This window comes from Arachis duranensis, chromosome 9, assembly GCF_000817695.3.
Source record: "Arachis duranensis cultivar V14167 chromosome 9, aradu.V14167.gnm2.J7QH, whole genome shotgun sequence".
Lineage (NCBI taxonomy): Eukaryota > Viridiplantae > Streptophyta > Magnoliopsida > Fabales > Fabaceae > Arachis > Arachis duranensis.
The window spans coordinates 119219440-119235415 of record NC_029780.3 but is presented as its reverse complement, the minus strand read 5'-3'; the positions used below and the strand labels follow the sequence as shown (position 1 = coordinate 119235415).

Below are 15976 nucleotides of genomic sequence, written 5' to 3'. Positions count from 1 at the left end.
TTGAATAATAATAGATAAAATATTTTTTTAAATTTTTTATTTTTTTTTAAATATGATCGACTGATTCTTATGTGTTGTCATGTGTTTAAAAATGTTTATGTGGCATCATTAGCAACAATAAAATAACTAAAATTCATTGTATAATAAATTAGTATTAACTTTTATAGATTATAAATAGATAAATAGATTATTACTAAGTGAAGAAAACAGTAATGGCATGTTTGGTTTTATAATAATAACGTTTTGATCATAAAAGTTTTGAAATGAAAATAATAAGGTAGGTACCAAGTTTGTAATTGAAGGTTGAAGCACCAAACGATTATACTACAGTTTAGTTTAGTTTGGTAAATTTTTTATTTTTAAAAATAATTTATAAAAATTAGCTTAAGTTAGTTTTTTTAAAATTATAATATCTGTGTTTAGTAAATTAAGTTAAAAATAGTCTTTAATAAGCTAAAGCATTAACAAATATTAACAAGTGCGATTAATTTTTAAAATTTTAAAATACTATAATAGATATTAATGTAAAAATTAAATTTAGATATTAATTAATATATGAAATTATATTAGACTTTTTAATTTTAATAAGTACAAGTTAATTTTAAAAATTTTTTTCTTAAATACTTTTAAAAGTATCTCTAATTTTTTAAAGCTATCAACATAAGTACATAAACATTTTTTATCAAATATAAAATAAAGTATTTGTATATTTTATTCAATAAATACTTCTTTATAAAATTTTACCAAACTAAACCTATATCTGTTTCAATTATATTCTTGTTTTCACAAATCTATTTCTTTGCTTTTTTGTCTCAATAATTTCTTTCTATCTTTCCCCTAAATCCATTAATTCATCATTTAGAACATTATAATTTCACCGTTTCTTTTCGTTCTTTTTTGGCAACAATTATTACTAAGGCTATCGTCCTTTACAAGTCATCACAACCCACAATTGCTTCTTTCTCATTAATATGTATTTCATTTGTCTCTGTTTGTTTCTTACAATCCTTGATGCCATGAATAAATGCATCCTGAAATGATGGCACTTTAAAAATATGTCTAAAACGAGTATAATTGCAATAAAATTTTTTATAATATCAAAAAATTATATTAAAATGATATTTTAAACTCTAATATGAAAGTATAAAATAATTAAATTTTATTTTATATTATTTGATAAATAATTAGATTATTATCTTCAAAACTTGTTAACTAACTATTTTTGTTAAAAATATTATTATATAATATAATTTTTTCTCAAAATATTTGTGAAGTTTAATTTTTCAACTTTATTTGATATGTATAACGTGGATTTCACATAGCAAATTCATTTTTATAAATTTGTCTTATTTGTTGACTTTTTTCATATTAGTTATTACCATTAGAAAAAATAACTTTTATGCATGAATAAATGCTATGGTGTGACGGCTAATATAACTATAGAAACTAATATTTGTATTAGAAAAGATTTTGGGATCCAACATGGTTTTGATTAATAAATTAACTAACAATAATTAAACACTAAAAATATTTAAAATAAAAAATAATAAAAATATCCAAAATTTAAGTAAAAAATTTAAAAATAAAATAAGATAAAATTAATTTAAGGTATAGAATTTAAGATTTAAAATTTAAAATTTAGAATAAAAAATTTAGGGTTAAAATTTTAAATTTAAAGTTCGAATTTAGAGTTTAAAATTTAAAATTTAGAACTTAAGATTGCCAAAGAAAGGTCGGTGTGACAGCCAATATTAATTAATGATTAATTAAAGTTCGAGTGTTAGAAAAAAGAAAAAGAAGTGCAAAAGGATAAACGACTAATTTTTAAAAAAATTGTGACTATTTTAAATTTCACAAATATTTTGATAAAAAGTTAAATTATATAATAATATTTTTAACAAAAATATAGTTAGTTAGTAAGTTTTGAATATAATAATCTAACTATTTGTCGAATAATAATAAAATTTAATTATTTTATATTTTTATGTTGCGGTTTAAAATATTATTTTAATATAATTTTTTAATATTATAAATTTTTTATTACATAATAATTAATCTTAATAAATAAAAAATACTCATATTTTTATATTTATGTATTTAATATTTATTTATTTAAAAATAAAAGATTATGTTATCATTTAAAATATTGTATATTAAAATATATTTATTTATATACTAGAATATTCTGTATTTATTAAAATCTATCAATGTTCTTCTTTTATATTAGCTTTTGAATTTTATTTAATAAATCTGATGATTTATATAGATGTAGCACATATAATAGGCACAAAGTTGTTGTACTCATTTTAGACATACCCACACTTTAAGAATGCTAAATTATTTTCAAGAAAGTAAAAGTTGTAGTATTTTTCGAAAATTAACTTGCTATATATTAAAGGTTAAAAAAGATAAATAAAAAATAAAATATTTAAATTATAATCTTAAATATTAAATTTTAAATTTTAAACCTAAATTATTGAAAAAATATAATAAATAAAAAGTTAAAATTTATGTAATTAATAAAAAATGTAATATTCTTTATTAATAAAGAGCATTTAAAAATAAACCTTTAATTAAAAGTATTTTTTAAGTATGAAGAAAGAAAACAATCATATGTTAGAAGATTTTTATTCATACCCTGTCCCAAAATATAAGTCAAACCCAAATCAAGTCAAAAGGCTCAATCTAAAAAGATTGGCTCCTGCCATTTGTCCGACCTCCTTTAAGAGGTCAGAATCAACACAAGAAGGCAATTAACACTTATCCAAGTAAGTAACTGTCTCTTTATATCTCTCACTCACTTCTAGAAGAGAGATCCTAACAACCCTAAGATAAAGAGACGGTTATCCACCACTTATCCAATTGTGGTTATTGGCTCATCACCTATAAATACACTGACATCCCTCAGGTATACTTAAGTTCTAATACTCTAAATCTACTTAACCCTTTGCTAACTTAAGTATCGTAGTATCTTTCAAGTACCACCCCCACCTATCCAAACATGTACGTACAACTCGGACGGCGACTCCCAGACGTGAACAAGTCGGAGACCATCATCATCTAACATTTGGGCCTTCCATTCGAAGTCCAATCATCCGATTTCAGGTAATCCCCGAAACAATTTTATAGACTAATAAATCTATTTTGCACTTTCATATTAATTTATTGGTAATTAATGTATTTGGACTTAAGTTTTTTTTCTAAAGATAAATGTTATTTTATTAATATAAAATAAAGGTGTTTTCATAAAAAAGTACAAAAGAATTGAGTATTCCCATTTATCACCAACTGTGGCTGGAAGACTAATAGTTTAAGAAAGAGTAAAGTAAGAATAAAGAAAGTTAGCAGCATCCATCAGGTATGACTAATGAGTTCACGCACGGCTTCTTTCACTATCTCTGGTGCCAGGCTTATTACCTTCTCAAAAACATCGATTCCTCGCTTTCCAAGTGCTCCAGCACAGTGCCGCTATGAAGAGGGTCTTTTGTCTACCGTCGAATTGAGCCGCTACCCAGGATAAGGCTCGTTGCCACCAATTGAAAAATGTCTCTTCTTCTCTCATCCATAGGTCAGGGGTTATTAAGTTTAGCCTCCAGATTATTGAAGATAGGGACATTGGAACAAAACATAAGAAATTGATTCGCCCTTCAACATGCATCTTGGACAAGTGGCAGGGGTGGATGCAAATCGACTGTAAACTTATTGCAACATCAGAAGCTTTTCATGAAGACTCTTCCATAGAAAAACCTTAATTTTATGAGGTAATTTCAATTCCCAAATGCTATTCCATACTCTATTATTCTGTATGTTCTGGGGCCTCAATGAAGTAGGAGAATGAAAGAATCCATAAGCAATTTTGTATGCTGACCTAACTTCATATATACCAGATTTTGTCCAGTACCAATTAACTTCATCCTCCTCCTCTGTTGGTTTGATTGAAAAAATTTTATTCCATATATCAATTGGAAAAATTGACTCAATCAGATTTCTGTTCCAACTTCTATCAGGATTTAGTAGCGCACTAACGTAGTACACTTGCAGATTTGGTGGGATTGTGATTGCATCTTGAGGGACATTAAAGGGCAATGGTGGTGGGAGCCAGGGTCATCAAAGATGCAGACATTAGCACCAGAGCCTATTTTCCATAACAAGCCTTTTTCGATCACCTTGCCCCCTTCAAGAACACTTCTCCAGCCCCATGATGGTATGCTTCTTATCTCTGCATGTAAGAAATCTGTATATCTGAAATATTTAGCTTTGAGAATTCTTGATAGAGTAGAATTAGGGTATTTCATAAGACGCCAACATTGCTTGCCCAATAAGGCCAAATTTTGCGCCCTTAGGTCATTGATCCCCAACCCTCCATCTTTCTTCGTCTTGTCATTGTGTCCCATTTAATCCAAACCATTCTTCGTTCTGCGCCTTTTTGATCCCACCAAAATTGCGAGAGCATGCTATGAATCTCAGTTAACAGCATGTCCGGGAGCTTGAAACAAGAGAGTGTATAAATAGGAATCGCTTCCCCCCTCCCCCCTCCCGCTCTCAATAGCGTGTGTTTGCCACCCGAGGACAATAAACTTCTTTTCCAACCCATGATCCTCTTCTGAACTTTATCCTTGATAGCTCCAAAGGTTGCTTTCTTTGATTTTTAAACTATAGAGGGCAGCCCCCAAGTATTTGTCTTGTGCTCAGATATGTTTAATATTTAGTATCTGTGCAATTGCTAGTCTTGTGTTCTGAAGGGTGTTGTGACTGAAAAAGATGGCCGACTTATTCAAATTGACTTTTTGCCCACTGAAACCCTCGTAGATCTCTAGCAATTCTAGAATATTTTGGCTTGTGTTAGGTGAGCTCTTGCAAAAAAGAATTGAATCATCAACAAACAAAAGGTGATTAACTGTTTGGCATCTCTGATTAACTTGAACTCCTTGAATTAATCTGTTTTGCTCTGCCTTATATAGGAAGAAGGAAAATCCTTCTGCACAAAAAAGAAAGAGATATGGAGATAAGGGGTCACCCTGTCAGATGCTCCTATTTGGCCTAAAATAGTCAAAATGTTGACCTTCCACAATAACAGAGTAAGAAATAGTCGTTACCAATTCCTTAGTCCAGTTAATCCATTTAGCATCAAAGCCCAGCTTATCCATAATATACCATAAGAAATGTCATTCAACCCTATCATAAGCCTTGCTCATGTCTAGTTTAATAGCCATCTCATGCTCTGCCCTATTTCTCTTATTTTTCAAATAGTGCATACATTCGTAGGCAATTAGAATATTATCTGAAATGAGTCTACTTTTGAAAAACACACTCTGATTTGAGCTTATGATTTTATTCATAATACCTTGTAATCAGTGCACTATAACTTTAGAAATAATTTTATACATAACTGAGGACAAACTGATCGGTCGTACTTGAGTCATGTCACTGGCATCTGGCACCTTTGAAATCAAACAAATTTGAGTATGGTTGAAACTTTTTAGAATTCTGTCACGGTGAAAGAAACTTCTCACTGTCTTAAAAATGTCACCTCCAACTATATCCCAGAAAAAGTGAAAAAACTTAGCTGTAAATCCGTCATCACCAAGAGCACTCTGAGCATGAATACTAAATGTAGCTCTTTTAACCTCGTCCTTAGTTACCGGCTTTTGGAGCCTGCGGTTCATGGAAGATGTAACCTTAGGCTCCAAATCCTCTGAGTATGGATTCAGATAAGCCGAACAAGAAAAAGTAAAAATATCGCAAAAGTAGTCTTCAGCTACATTTACAATATCTTCCGATTTCGATGCAATCTCATTGTCCCTCCCAACTAATCTCCAAATTCTGTTCCTTCGCACCCTTGATTGAAATTTCTAATGAAAGAATCTGGTGTTTTGATCTCCTTCTTTTATCCACTTGACTCTAGATTTTTCTCGCCAATAGCTCTCTTCTTTCAAATATGCCAACTCTAGCTTCTCCTCTAAACTAGTAACCTCCTCTCTCCCACTGATTCCAGCCACCCGCAACTCCTTTAGTTTAGCTTGAAGGTCCTCAATTTCTTTTTGGGAGTTTGCTTTATGAGTTTTCTGCTATTGAACTAATCTATGTTTACAATTTATTAACTTTTGGGCCAAGAAGAACATAGCTAAGCCTACTATTTCCATTCTCCACACTTCACTGACAATTTTCTTGACATCCTCTTCTCCACACCAACGTTCCTGGTATTTAAAACGTCTTTTACTATACCAGTGTTCGGTTTCCATCAAGATAGGAGCATGATCTGAGCCTGACTCTGTGAGTCTGTGCACCACTGCATTCGGAAACTTCAGCTTCCATCCCATCCCAACTAAATAGCGGTCAAGCCTCTCCTTCACCAAATTCTCTTCTTGTCTTCGATTTGTTCATGTGAAAGGCCTCCCCACCATTCCAATATTCACTAATTTGTTGTTGTCAATAAAATTAGTAAATGTTACAATGGTGGTTGTTGATTTTTTGCCTCCACCCTCCTTTTCTACTTGGCTTGTTATAGCATTAAAATCGTCTGCTATTACCACCTTTCCTTCTAGGTGTTGACTCATTGTTGTAATGTCCTCAAACTGTAAGGATCGAATTTGTTTCGAACAACTCAAACGGACACTAATGAACGCCCATACCTCACTGCTTCCGAATTCCTTAATTTCGGCTACCACAAAGAATTCTCCACCGTTAATAATTTGAACATTGATGCTGTCCTTCCAAGTTAGCACAAGTCCTCCTACTACTCCTGCTGGGTTAATAATATGCCAGTTTTCGTAACCGCATACTCGAAGTTTTGCTTTCACCTGTCGAGATTGGTTTTTTGTTTCACTTATGAACACAATCTCGAGAGAGTGAGATTTATAGATCCCTTTTAGGTGTGAATTGTCAGGGGTCTCTCCAAACTCTGACAATTCCAAACTATAGTTCTCATGGCGCCTTGGGTGCCATTTGTATGGACTTAAGTTGTTTATATATAAAAGAGTAAACCACATGTAAAATTATATGAGAAAATTGTTTAATTATTAGATATATATTTAATTTTTTTAAGAAAATTTAAATGTCATATTTTGATATAATTTTTTACAAGTATGATTATAAGAATTAGATATTTTCATTATTAAAATTTGGTAATTTTATGTTAAATTATATTTTTTTTTGTAATGGCCAGACTTTTTTAAAAAAATAAAAGAAAGTCTAGATATCAAATTTTAATCTAATTTTTAATGTATTTTTTAAATAATTATTTAAATATTTAAAAACAAACTCTAATCAAATATAGAAATTATTTTTCAAATACAAGATTACTTTTTATTTATAAAAAACTTTGTTACTTTTATCAATTTTAAAAAGTTTTTAGAAACATTTTTATTGATTTGATCTTTTAAGAATATTTTGTCCGCACATAAATCTTCGAAGAAAATTTTTTTAGTTTATTCTGTTTAATTAGAATCACAACATAATAAATTACTAAAATATATTCCAAACTCAAAAATTGGTTATTGATTGAGGAGGATTAAAATCATCATTTTCACAAGATTTTGGAGATTGCGTCTTATATGGTTACCAGGTTCATGTGCTGATTTTGCCACCCACTCGCAACATTCATAAGAACTTGGAATTACATGCATGCACTTCTCGATATCTCATAAATGATCAGAAAAAGAAATTGAATATTTATTTAGAAAGAACCAAATTGTTCTTTATGCTTCCTCACAACCAAGAAAACCTTGAAATATGATAAGCATCTTATTTAATTACTTTCACAGTAGTGACAAATTATATATATTTAATTAATTTCACAGTGACAAAATATACAGTGGGATGCATTAGTAAAGTGGAAGAGACATTCCGATCTCAAGAAATACTCAAGTTCGATTATTTTATTTTATTATATAAAGTTGCATAAACTTTACATTTGAAGTTTCATCATTATATGAAATTTAATGATTATGATGGATTCATCTCAATGATACAAAAACCCAATCCTGATCTCCCTCTCAAAACGTCACAGCCATAATTTTGCATATATAATAGGATCGATGAAAAAAACATTTAGATATAAAAATAGTACGCGCTAAATACTAGAGATAAAATTAGAACTTGATTTATACATTGGGGCTAAAATAATAATTTATCTAAAAAAAATACAAAATTACAAATTAAAGGACTATATATTTACAGATCAATTTTTACACTCTGTTAGAGTATCTAATTAAAACAATTGAATGTTTTTATGGATGAAGCAATATCTATATCTATACATATGAAAATTTTAATTCATAATTATTTATGTTCGACATCACATGACTTATGTCTCCAACTAACCAACTACTAGTTCTAGAGGGAGGCTTTAAGAAAAAGAATATTAAGTGCTGTCTTATCTCATAAAGTACTTTTTATAAAAAGGGATTGCCGACTAACCTCAATTTAGCATATAAGAATAAATAACATATAAATATGTTGATTTAATCAGCAATATGTATTTCTTAAATTTGTCAACGTTACGTTGCATTATTTCTTATTCTTAAATTTAGATATAACAACACTTGCGATGGATCCACTGGCATTGTCAACATTTGATGGAGGCAATGTGCTTCATTTTGCAATTGCAATTCCCAACATAAATATTTACACAGAAAGAGACTCTCAAGTGTATATATGCAAATGAAATGTCACCTAAAGTTACTTATTATAAAGTTAAAAGTGTCACTATGAATTCATATGCCTCAACTCAAGTGCACACTATCTTCTATATTACGAAATCAAGCCAATAATAATTATAAAATTTTGTCTAAATAAATTACAGAGTTTACTAACGTCCACCCTGTTTGACAATTGACATTGAAACAAAGGCACAATATATGAATAAGATAGAAAGGAAATCTATATATGTGTCTGTCTCTTCTGAATCATTAAAAATAAAGAATTTGGATCATTTAAAGTTTGAATTTCACTTTAGAGAGCAAAGTGTGATCTCTCACCATTAATTTTATAGGTGGGACCAAGAATAAATATGAAAGAGAAACTATTCGAGGGTAGAAAATCATACTTTATTCTATAAAGTGAAATTCAAATTTTAGAGAATCCAAATCCAAAAATAAGTGTTTGAAGTTATTTAAGAATTTATTATAATATTTATATTTTATGTTTGAATAAAATATATTTTTTCTCTTTAAATATTTGAAAATGTTCAAAAATATCCTTATGTATGTTTAATTTGTTTTAATTTTATTCCTAATATTTTAAATATATTTTAATTATATCCTTAATTAAAATTAATACTATAATGCATAATTATTAGAACCGTATCAAATTACTATATCATTAAATGATTGGTTCAACCGATAAATCACAGATTGAACCAGTTAATCATAAAATAAAAGATAAAAAAATAATAATCATAAAAATAAAAAATATATTATAATTAATAATTTAAAAAAATTGTAAATGTTATTTAATTTTCTTTACGTAATATATTTAATAAAAAGATATCATTTATAAAAAATAATATTTTTTAGTTTAATTGGGTTTTACTGAATTTTACTAGATCAGTTTTAACCAATTTTGACAGGTTTTTATCAAGTTTGACTATATCTGATCGACTTAATTGTTTGATTAATTTAAATGATGATTCAATATAGATTGATAATTAAATGACCAGATTTTTGGTTCCACCAATCAAGTTGGACCAAATTTGATAAGTATCTCCTAATAAAAATTTTGGGGTGTTGATTATATGCTGACGTGACTTGTAAGTGACACATTAATGTAGAATTATTACATCATATCTTCTCTAAATTTAGACATCATTAAAACATATTAAAATGTCATAAGTAAAATTGAAAATCCAACGCTAAAAACAAAATTAAAATAAAATTTTAAAATAAAATTTTAAATGCAGAGCACAAAAAATAGGATTTACTATTTAGTAATTTTTTTAAATAAAAATCGTATTAATAACGCATCACTTTATTGAGACTCACCTTAATATAATAGTATTTTTATTAAAAATAGAAATTATTGTAAATATCACCTCTGTAAAAAATTATATAAAAATATGTTAATGTGGCAACAAATTACTTTTTTTCTTTTCATCGTTCATCTAATACATGTTTAGTATTATCTATTTGATATATATATGAGAGAGAGAGAGAGAGAGAGAGAGAGAGAGAGCATTTAATATCAATTTTCTGTCCAAAAAAGTTGAAGAGTAAGAATGACATATACACCGGTTTTCAGTGAAATTAAGAGGTATTACATATGATATGCTTGATTTGTAATGACTTTGGGGAAGGTGACTACATAATAAATTTTATAAAAATAAGGTAGCACTATGTGTTAATTATATGACATTATAACTTGAATCTCAAGAAAAATGAATGTACAGTTTTAACAAGTGAGAATCCTAAACGCAAGTGTTGGTGTTAAGAAATGAAGAAAATAGTTTCTCTTGTATAGAAATATGATCACCCTATGCTTATTTTTCTGTGCCTGCTTGGGAACGAATGTGGCTCCTTAGTTCTTCAAAAACCTTCATGCTTTCTGCATCAAAGCCTCCTGCAAACTGAAGAGAGTTCCACACAACTATTCAGTTCCTTGTTCCATGAATTTCAAATTTCTTCACATTACATATTTTATGTTTTAGCTACCTGATGTACACGGAAAGCGAATCGTACGCCTTGCAGAATCAAAAACTCTCTTATTGGTTCCTTCTCAGGGCCGGATAGCGTATCGAGTTCAGATGCTATGCATTTCATGTACTTCTTGGCAAGTTGCACAGAGGAAAGCTTGATCTGCAATGGAAGAGTTACCCAACCAAGCATTATGAAGGTTACAACTTACAACAGCAAACCAAGTAATGCACTAACTGCTGTGACAAGGAAATCTCGAAAATGTTGCATATTCATGACAGGCTCACAGGGCATGGTGCTACCACTAAATTGACTAGTAGCATTCTAAAAATTGCAAGCCTAACTGGTAGAAAGAGAACACGGCTACTAGGATCGAATTCTTTGCGCGAAATAAGAAAAAACAAACTGTTTGTGTCAGTTTAGAGGCATACCCTGCCAACAACACCTGAATCTAATAGCCAATTTACTGGGATTCCGAATTCCCTGTATCGTGAAATTGCCATCTCTCTTGTCCGCAAGAGTGCATACACGCTTTGCTCCACTCTGGAGATAAAAACAGAACATGGTCGAAGAAATAAGTTGATAAACAAACAAACAAACCAAGCATATTTCATGTTCAATACTGTGATTTGCAAAGTCTGAATTTACTGCATCAAACCAGATAACTGGAAGTCATTTATATTTCTTTGTGAGTGAGAGACATGCAAGATTGAATTTTCTCAAGAAAATATAAAGATTATTGATTTTCTATTCAAGTATGCAAAGTAATAGAAGAAGATGCATACTTTTCAAGCAATGAATACATTTTCTTCAAAGCAGCTTCACATGGAAGTTCAGGATCATTAGTGAAGGTGGAGACTCGCTTCTCCAATTTCATGAGATCCTGATATTCAAAAGCAGCCTCTCTCAGTGCATCTGTTTTTCCTTCAGGCCAATCGAAGTGCTTGAGAACTGCTCTTTCATCAACCTTACAGACAATTAAAATGGCGAATTAAGTGAACTAGTCATCATCGATAAATTAATGCTTTTTGGAGCATGTTTTCCTTTGATGGATGAGCAAAAACACTTTGAGGCTTACCAGGAAGGAAAGCTCCTCATCAAGCCAATTCACGAAGGCCACAAGATCTTCAATCTTAGAGAATGAGGCAGCTCGAACTTCAGTTGCCAAGAACATCACAAAATCTCCTTGTGTTTCTACATCAGCTTTCACCTGAATCGAACAAAAAAGTAAAATCTAAAATTTGTACAGACTAGTTGCCAAAATGAGAAAATAAGTGAAAACTTTAGCATACAGCTAACAGGAATGATGATCTATTCTCAATTTCCCCAATCATGTTGCTCCTTGCATCAGATGCATTAGTTGTTGACAAAACTAAAGATGAGGTATCCTTCTTTGCCTCCCGTTTCATCAATGTCTGATAAAATTCTACTAGCTCGGGAGCCCGGTGAACTTTGTCACCATCCATTGCACCTTTCGGCAGGCTTCCTGGGGGAGGAGGAGGCAGAGGCAATCCACCTGGTGGCAGTGGAGGAGGAGGTACAGGGGGACCATGGGGTACTTCATTAGATGGATTTGCATTAGCTCTAACAGGAGCACCATCGGATGATTTAGGAGGCGGACGAGGCACCCTAGGAGGCCTTTTCTCAATCTGTCCAAGTTTCATCTTGCTAATGTTTTGATTGTCAACATCCCTACCATTCTCAGAGAGATCATTTGGATTACCAGGGACATATGTCTTCCCCTTTATTTGTGTAAGTTTTGGTGGCAAAGATATAAGCCCTTCGCCTCCAGCCTTGGTTATGTTCATATTTGAGTCATCACTGAACTTCTTTATTCTTGCTTTTTCAGCCTTTTCCCTGATTTCTTTCTCCCTTGCTAAGGCCAATTTGTGGCGATCTTTATATGCAGGATATCTTTCGTCCAGTGAACCCTCAACCGATTTAGACATCAATTGGAATGAAGCTGAAACCGAATTTAAGGAGTCACTGGATGAAACATCCTCATGAATAACAGTAGGCTCCTGATCCTTCTGCCCAAAGGTAGTGATGGCTACATCATCACCAGCATTTCTTAGCATCAACGACTCCAATGTACCCCTAGGCCTATCACTCGCACTCCTCCTTCCTGGAGAGCCTCCTGAGAAAGATCGGGCAGGTGATATAAGAGTACTTGAATCATCTTTGCTTTTACCCCATTTTTTCAACTTTCGGATTAAGCTAGGCTTCTTGTTAAGATTACTATGTCTGCTGCTAGTAGAGCTCTCAATAGAGGTATTGTCAAGATCTTCACTTCCAGGTGAAGAGGAATGGGAAAAGGTGCTATCGAAATCTGTGTCAACTTGGCCACGTTCTGATCCGGCATATTCTAACAGTAGCTTCTTAGCCTTCTCTTGTGATTTTGGGCTAAGACTCTGGTTTAGATCACGGGCGGATAATTTTCCTAGAGGCGGAGGGTGATTCCTGAGTTCATATCTCAAGCATGCATTGACCCAACGGAGGTATACAAGTTCTTCAACTTCACTGAACCTATTCATCTGTAGTCCTTCGACTTGCTTTTGCAGATCTTCCTTCGCATGTGTCAGTCTACTGACCTCCTCTTTTGCCTTGGCTACCATTTCATTCTGTAGTTACAGACAAAACACATATTTATGTAGCTTTTGAAAAGAATTTTCTGCTGAATTAACCCCATTTGTCAACATACTCCAAAGCATTGTAGACAAATGCTAAATGTAAAAACTTATAACATGACACATTCAATTATTATATAATTATATAATGACTAGTGCAGTTCAATGTTTAATATTCATTCTTGTGATACACTGCAACTTTAGTAATTTCAATTATCAGTTATTGAGATAGACTCTGACCTCTGTAATATTGGATATTTCTGTAATTCTAGATTCAGCAGCATTTAGTTTAACGGTTAGTTCTCGCTTCTCATGTTGAAGTTCTATGTTTTCTCTCTTAAGCTCCGCAACTTCAACCTCCAAATCATTTGCAGCCTTCAATTTCTTTTGAATCTCAGCATCATTCTTAACAGCCTTTTCTTCTTTCGCTTGTAGACCAGAAACTTGTTGTTTAAGCAACAATAGCTGGCCTTTTGTCTGGTTAGCCTCAACCTGTATCTGCCTTTTCAACTCCTTGATCTTGCTTCTAGCCACCTCAAGTTCGTCCCTGGCTGAAGCTCGGTCTGCGAGCTCTTCTTGTAGCTTCTTCCTCTCTTCCAACAAGGAATCAATGGTTACATTAAGCATATCTATTTCCACCATCTTATTTTGTAACTGCCTTTGTAGATCTACAATGTTTGATTCCTGCTCCTTCAAACCATAGTACTCAAGCAATTCGCCTTCAAGTTTCACTTCCCTCTCCTCCAATTCCCTGACTAAATTCCTCATCCTTTCCAATTCACTAGCATCGTTTGCCTTTTCATTTTCATGAACCCGGTCTTTCTTTGCTTCATCAATCTCGTCAAACTCAACCTCCCCGGATAGAAAGCGTTCAAATTCAGGTAGAATATCATCTTCAAAATCATTATGCTGATTGATTATATTGCTAATTAACTTAACCTCCTCTTCTTGCTCCTCCTCCTCCTTCCTCTGCAACAATGTCAAATCATACCACAAAGTTCAGGAGAAAGTTCCTGTTTCACTATAGCCATAAAGCAAAATTTGCAAAAGAAATCCACATAACCATTAAAATAAAAAATCAATGTTCTAAAACTTGAGCCTAATATACTCACATTGTTCCGGTCAAGACCATTAGTAGAACAAGTGGTCTGTTCATGTTCCGTACCCCCTTTTTGATGTTCTCTAATCCTTGCTTGGCCATGTTCTGTGCCATATTGATAATGGAGTTTAACATAAAGACCAAGGTTATACTATAGGATTGAACATAATATGAAACAAGTAGAAAATCCTCTGTAGAATGATTAGTATGTATAATTATAAAATATTCTCAAACAAATAAACAGGTAAAACACTAAAACTCACAAAATACCTGATTTGGAGTTATTCAAATTCAGCTGCTGAATTTTAAAGGCTGCAATTGAAGCAGCTACTAGGAACCCTAACCTAACAATCATGAAGCTACAAGTGATAACAGTGTACTAACAATGCATTCATTAAAAGGGGGAACCCATTTCCAAAACCACCCTCCACCACCCATTTCACCCAACCTCCATAACTATCTTCTCAAAAGCCTCAAACCATTAGAACCCCAGAAAATTGAAGACCCTGAGAGGAACAAAGAATTCGCAACTCAGGCAGACGAGGACAAATGAGCAAGACCCAGATTTGGAAACTTGAACCTTGCAAGAAGATTCCTTGGAAATTTTCAAACTTTATATTCAGCTTACTTATACGGAGCTTTCAACATAGAGACAAAAAGGTAGCTATAAGAAAGAAAGAAATTGAATTTGTTGCTCAAGTTCGAGTCTTTGTGGAACAAGTGGCCAATTTTGGGCCAGAGATATTATCAATTTGAGAAAATTTAAAAACAGGAGTTGATCTACTATGGTTCTTGTCCCTTCCTTTCTTGTTTGGTTTCCCCCGTTAATGAAAATAAATATGATAATGATTTTGGTTGTTTGAATGTTAGATGAAAAAAAAAGGGAAAAAGGTAAGAATCTTTAGTTTTGTTTTTGCTGTTGCCGTTTTTTGCCGTTGGTCTTTACTCCTCACTTATTAAACGTTGGGAGGAGTAAGAACTTTTTAAACAACTTAAAATAATTCTATAATGAACAATTAGAATAAAAATGTGAAAAACTCAAATAAAAAAGATAATGGTAAGAGTAATTTACTTTTCCCACGTCTTGATTCTACTTGATGGCTGTATGATTGGATTTAGTTGTTTAAATCTTAATTTTAATATATTTCCTATATTTTTATTGTAGATATTGATTGTATGATTATTTTTTTTGTTTAAAGAATAGTTTTCTAATTGATTGAATTCACTTCTTCAAAATTTGAAGAAACTATATTTTATATATGAGATATATGTTTAAAAAAGTAAAAAATATTATGTAATTTAATAATTTTATATGTATTATTTTTTATTATATAATGAATTTATATCTTAATTGTTTAAAATCACTAATATTTTTTATTTAAATAATTTAATATCATACCTTCAAGTCTTTGTACTTTTTAAATTAGTTTTTATATAATAATTTTATTATTTATTTTAAAAAGATCATTGTTTTTTTTATATTAACATATTTAACATTTATATTATTATATTAATAATGACTGACGTAGTTATATTTTGGTAACACATTATGTACTTTAGATATTCTTTTTTTATAAAAAATACTCATTTTTTTTTTTAAATTTATGTTGTTAAAAGAAAAT

General features: G+C 31.2%; 1 protein-coding gene across 1 annotated transcript; it reads right to left on the bottom strand.

Annotated features, from left to right (window-relative positions):
* Positions 1–10172: 10172 nt before the first annotated feature.
* Positions 10173–15164, bottom strand: LOC107468016 (protein CHUP1, chloroplastic). The gene is made up of 9 exons (XM_016087262.3): positions 14625–15164; positions 14368–14459; positions 13496–14224; positions 11921–13249; positions 11707–11838; positions 11414–11595; positions 11060–11171; positions 10647–10790; positions 10173–10561 (listed from the first exon to the last, which is right to left on the bottom strand). The coding sequence occupies exons 1-9, from the start codon at positions 14707–14709 to the stop codon at positions 10475–10477; spliced, it is 2892 nt and encodes a 963-aa protein (XP_015942748.1). The 5' UTR covers positions 14710–15164; the 3' UTR covers positions 10173–10474.
* Between the last annotated feature and the right edge of the window lie 812 nt (positions 15165–15976).

Bases quoted from the DNA above. Each gene is read 5' to 3' on its own strand.
- LOC107468016 (XM_016087262.3), bottom strand. From the start codon at position 14,709: ATGATTGTTAGGTTAGGGTTCCTAGTAGCTGCTTCAATTGCAGCCTTT. The intron at 14,460-14,624 runs GTATTTTGTGAG...AATATGGCACAG, and splicing joins TTTGAATAACTCCAAATCAG to AACATGGCCAAGCAAGGATT. The intron at 13,250-13,495 runs GTCAGAGTCTAT...CTGTAACTACAG, and splicing joins AAATATCCAATATTACAGAG to AATGAAATGGTAGCCAAGGC.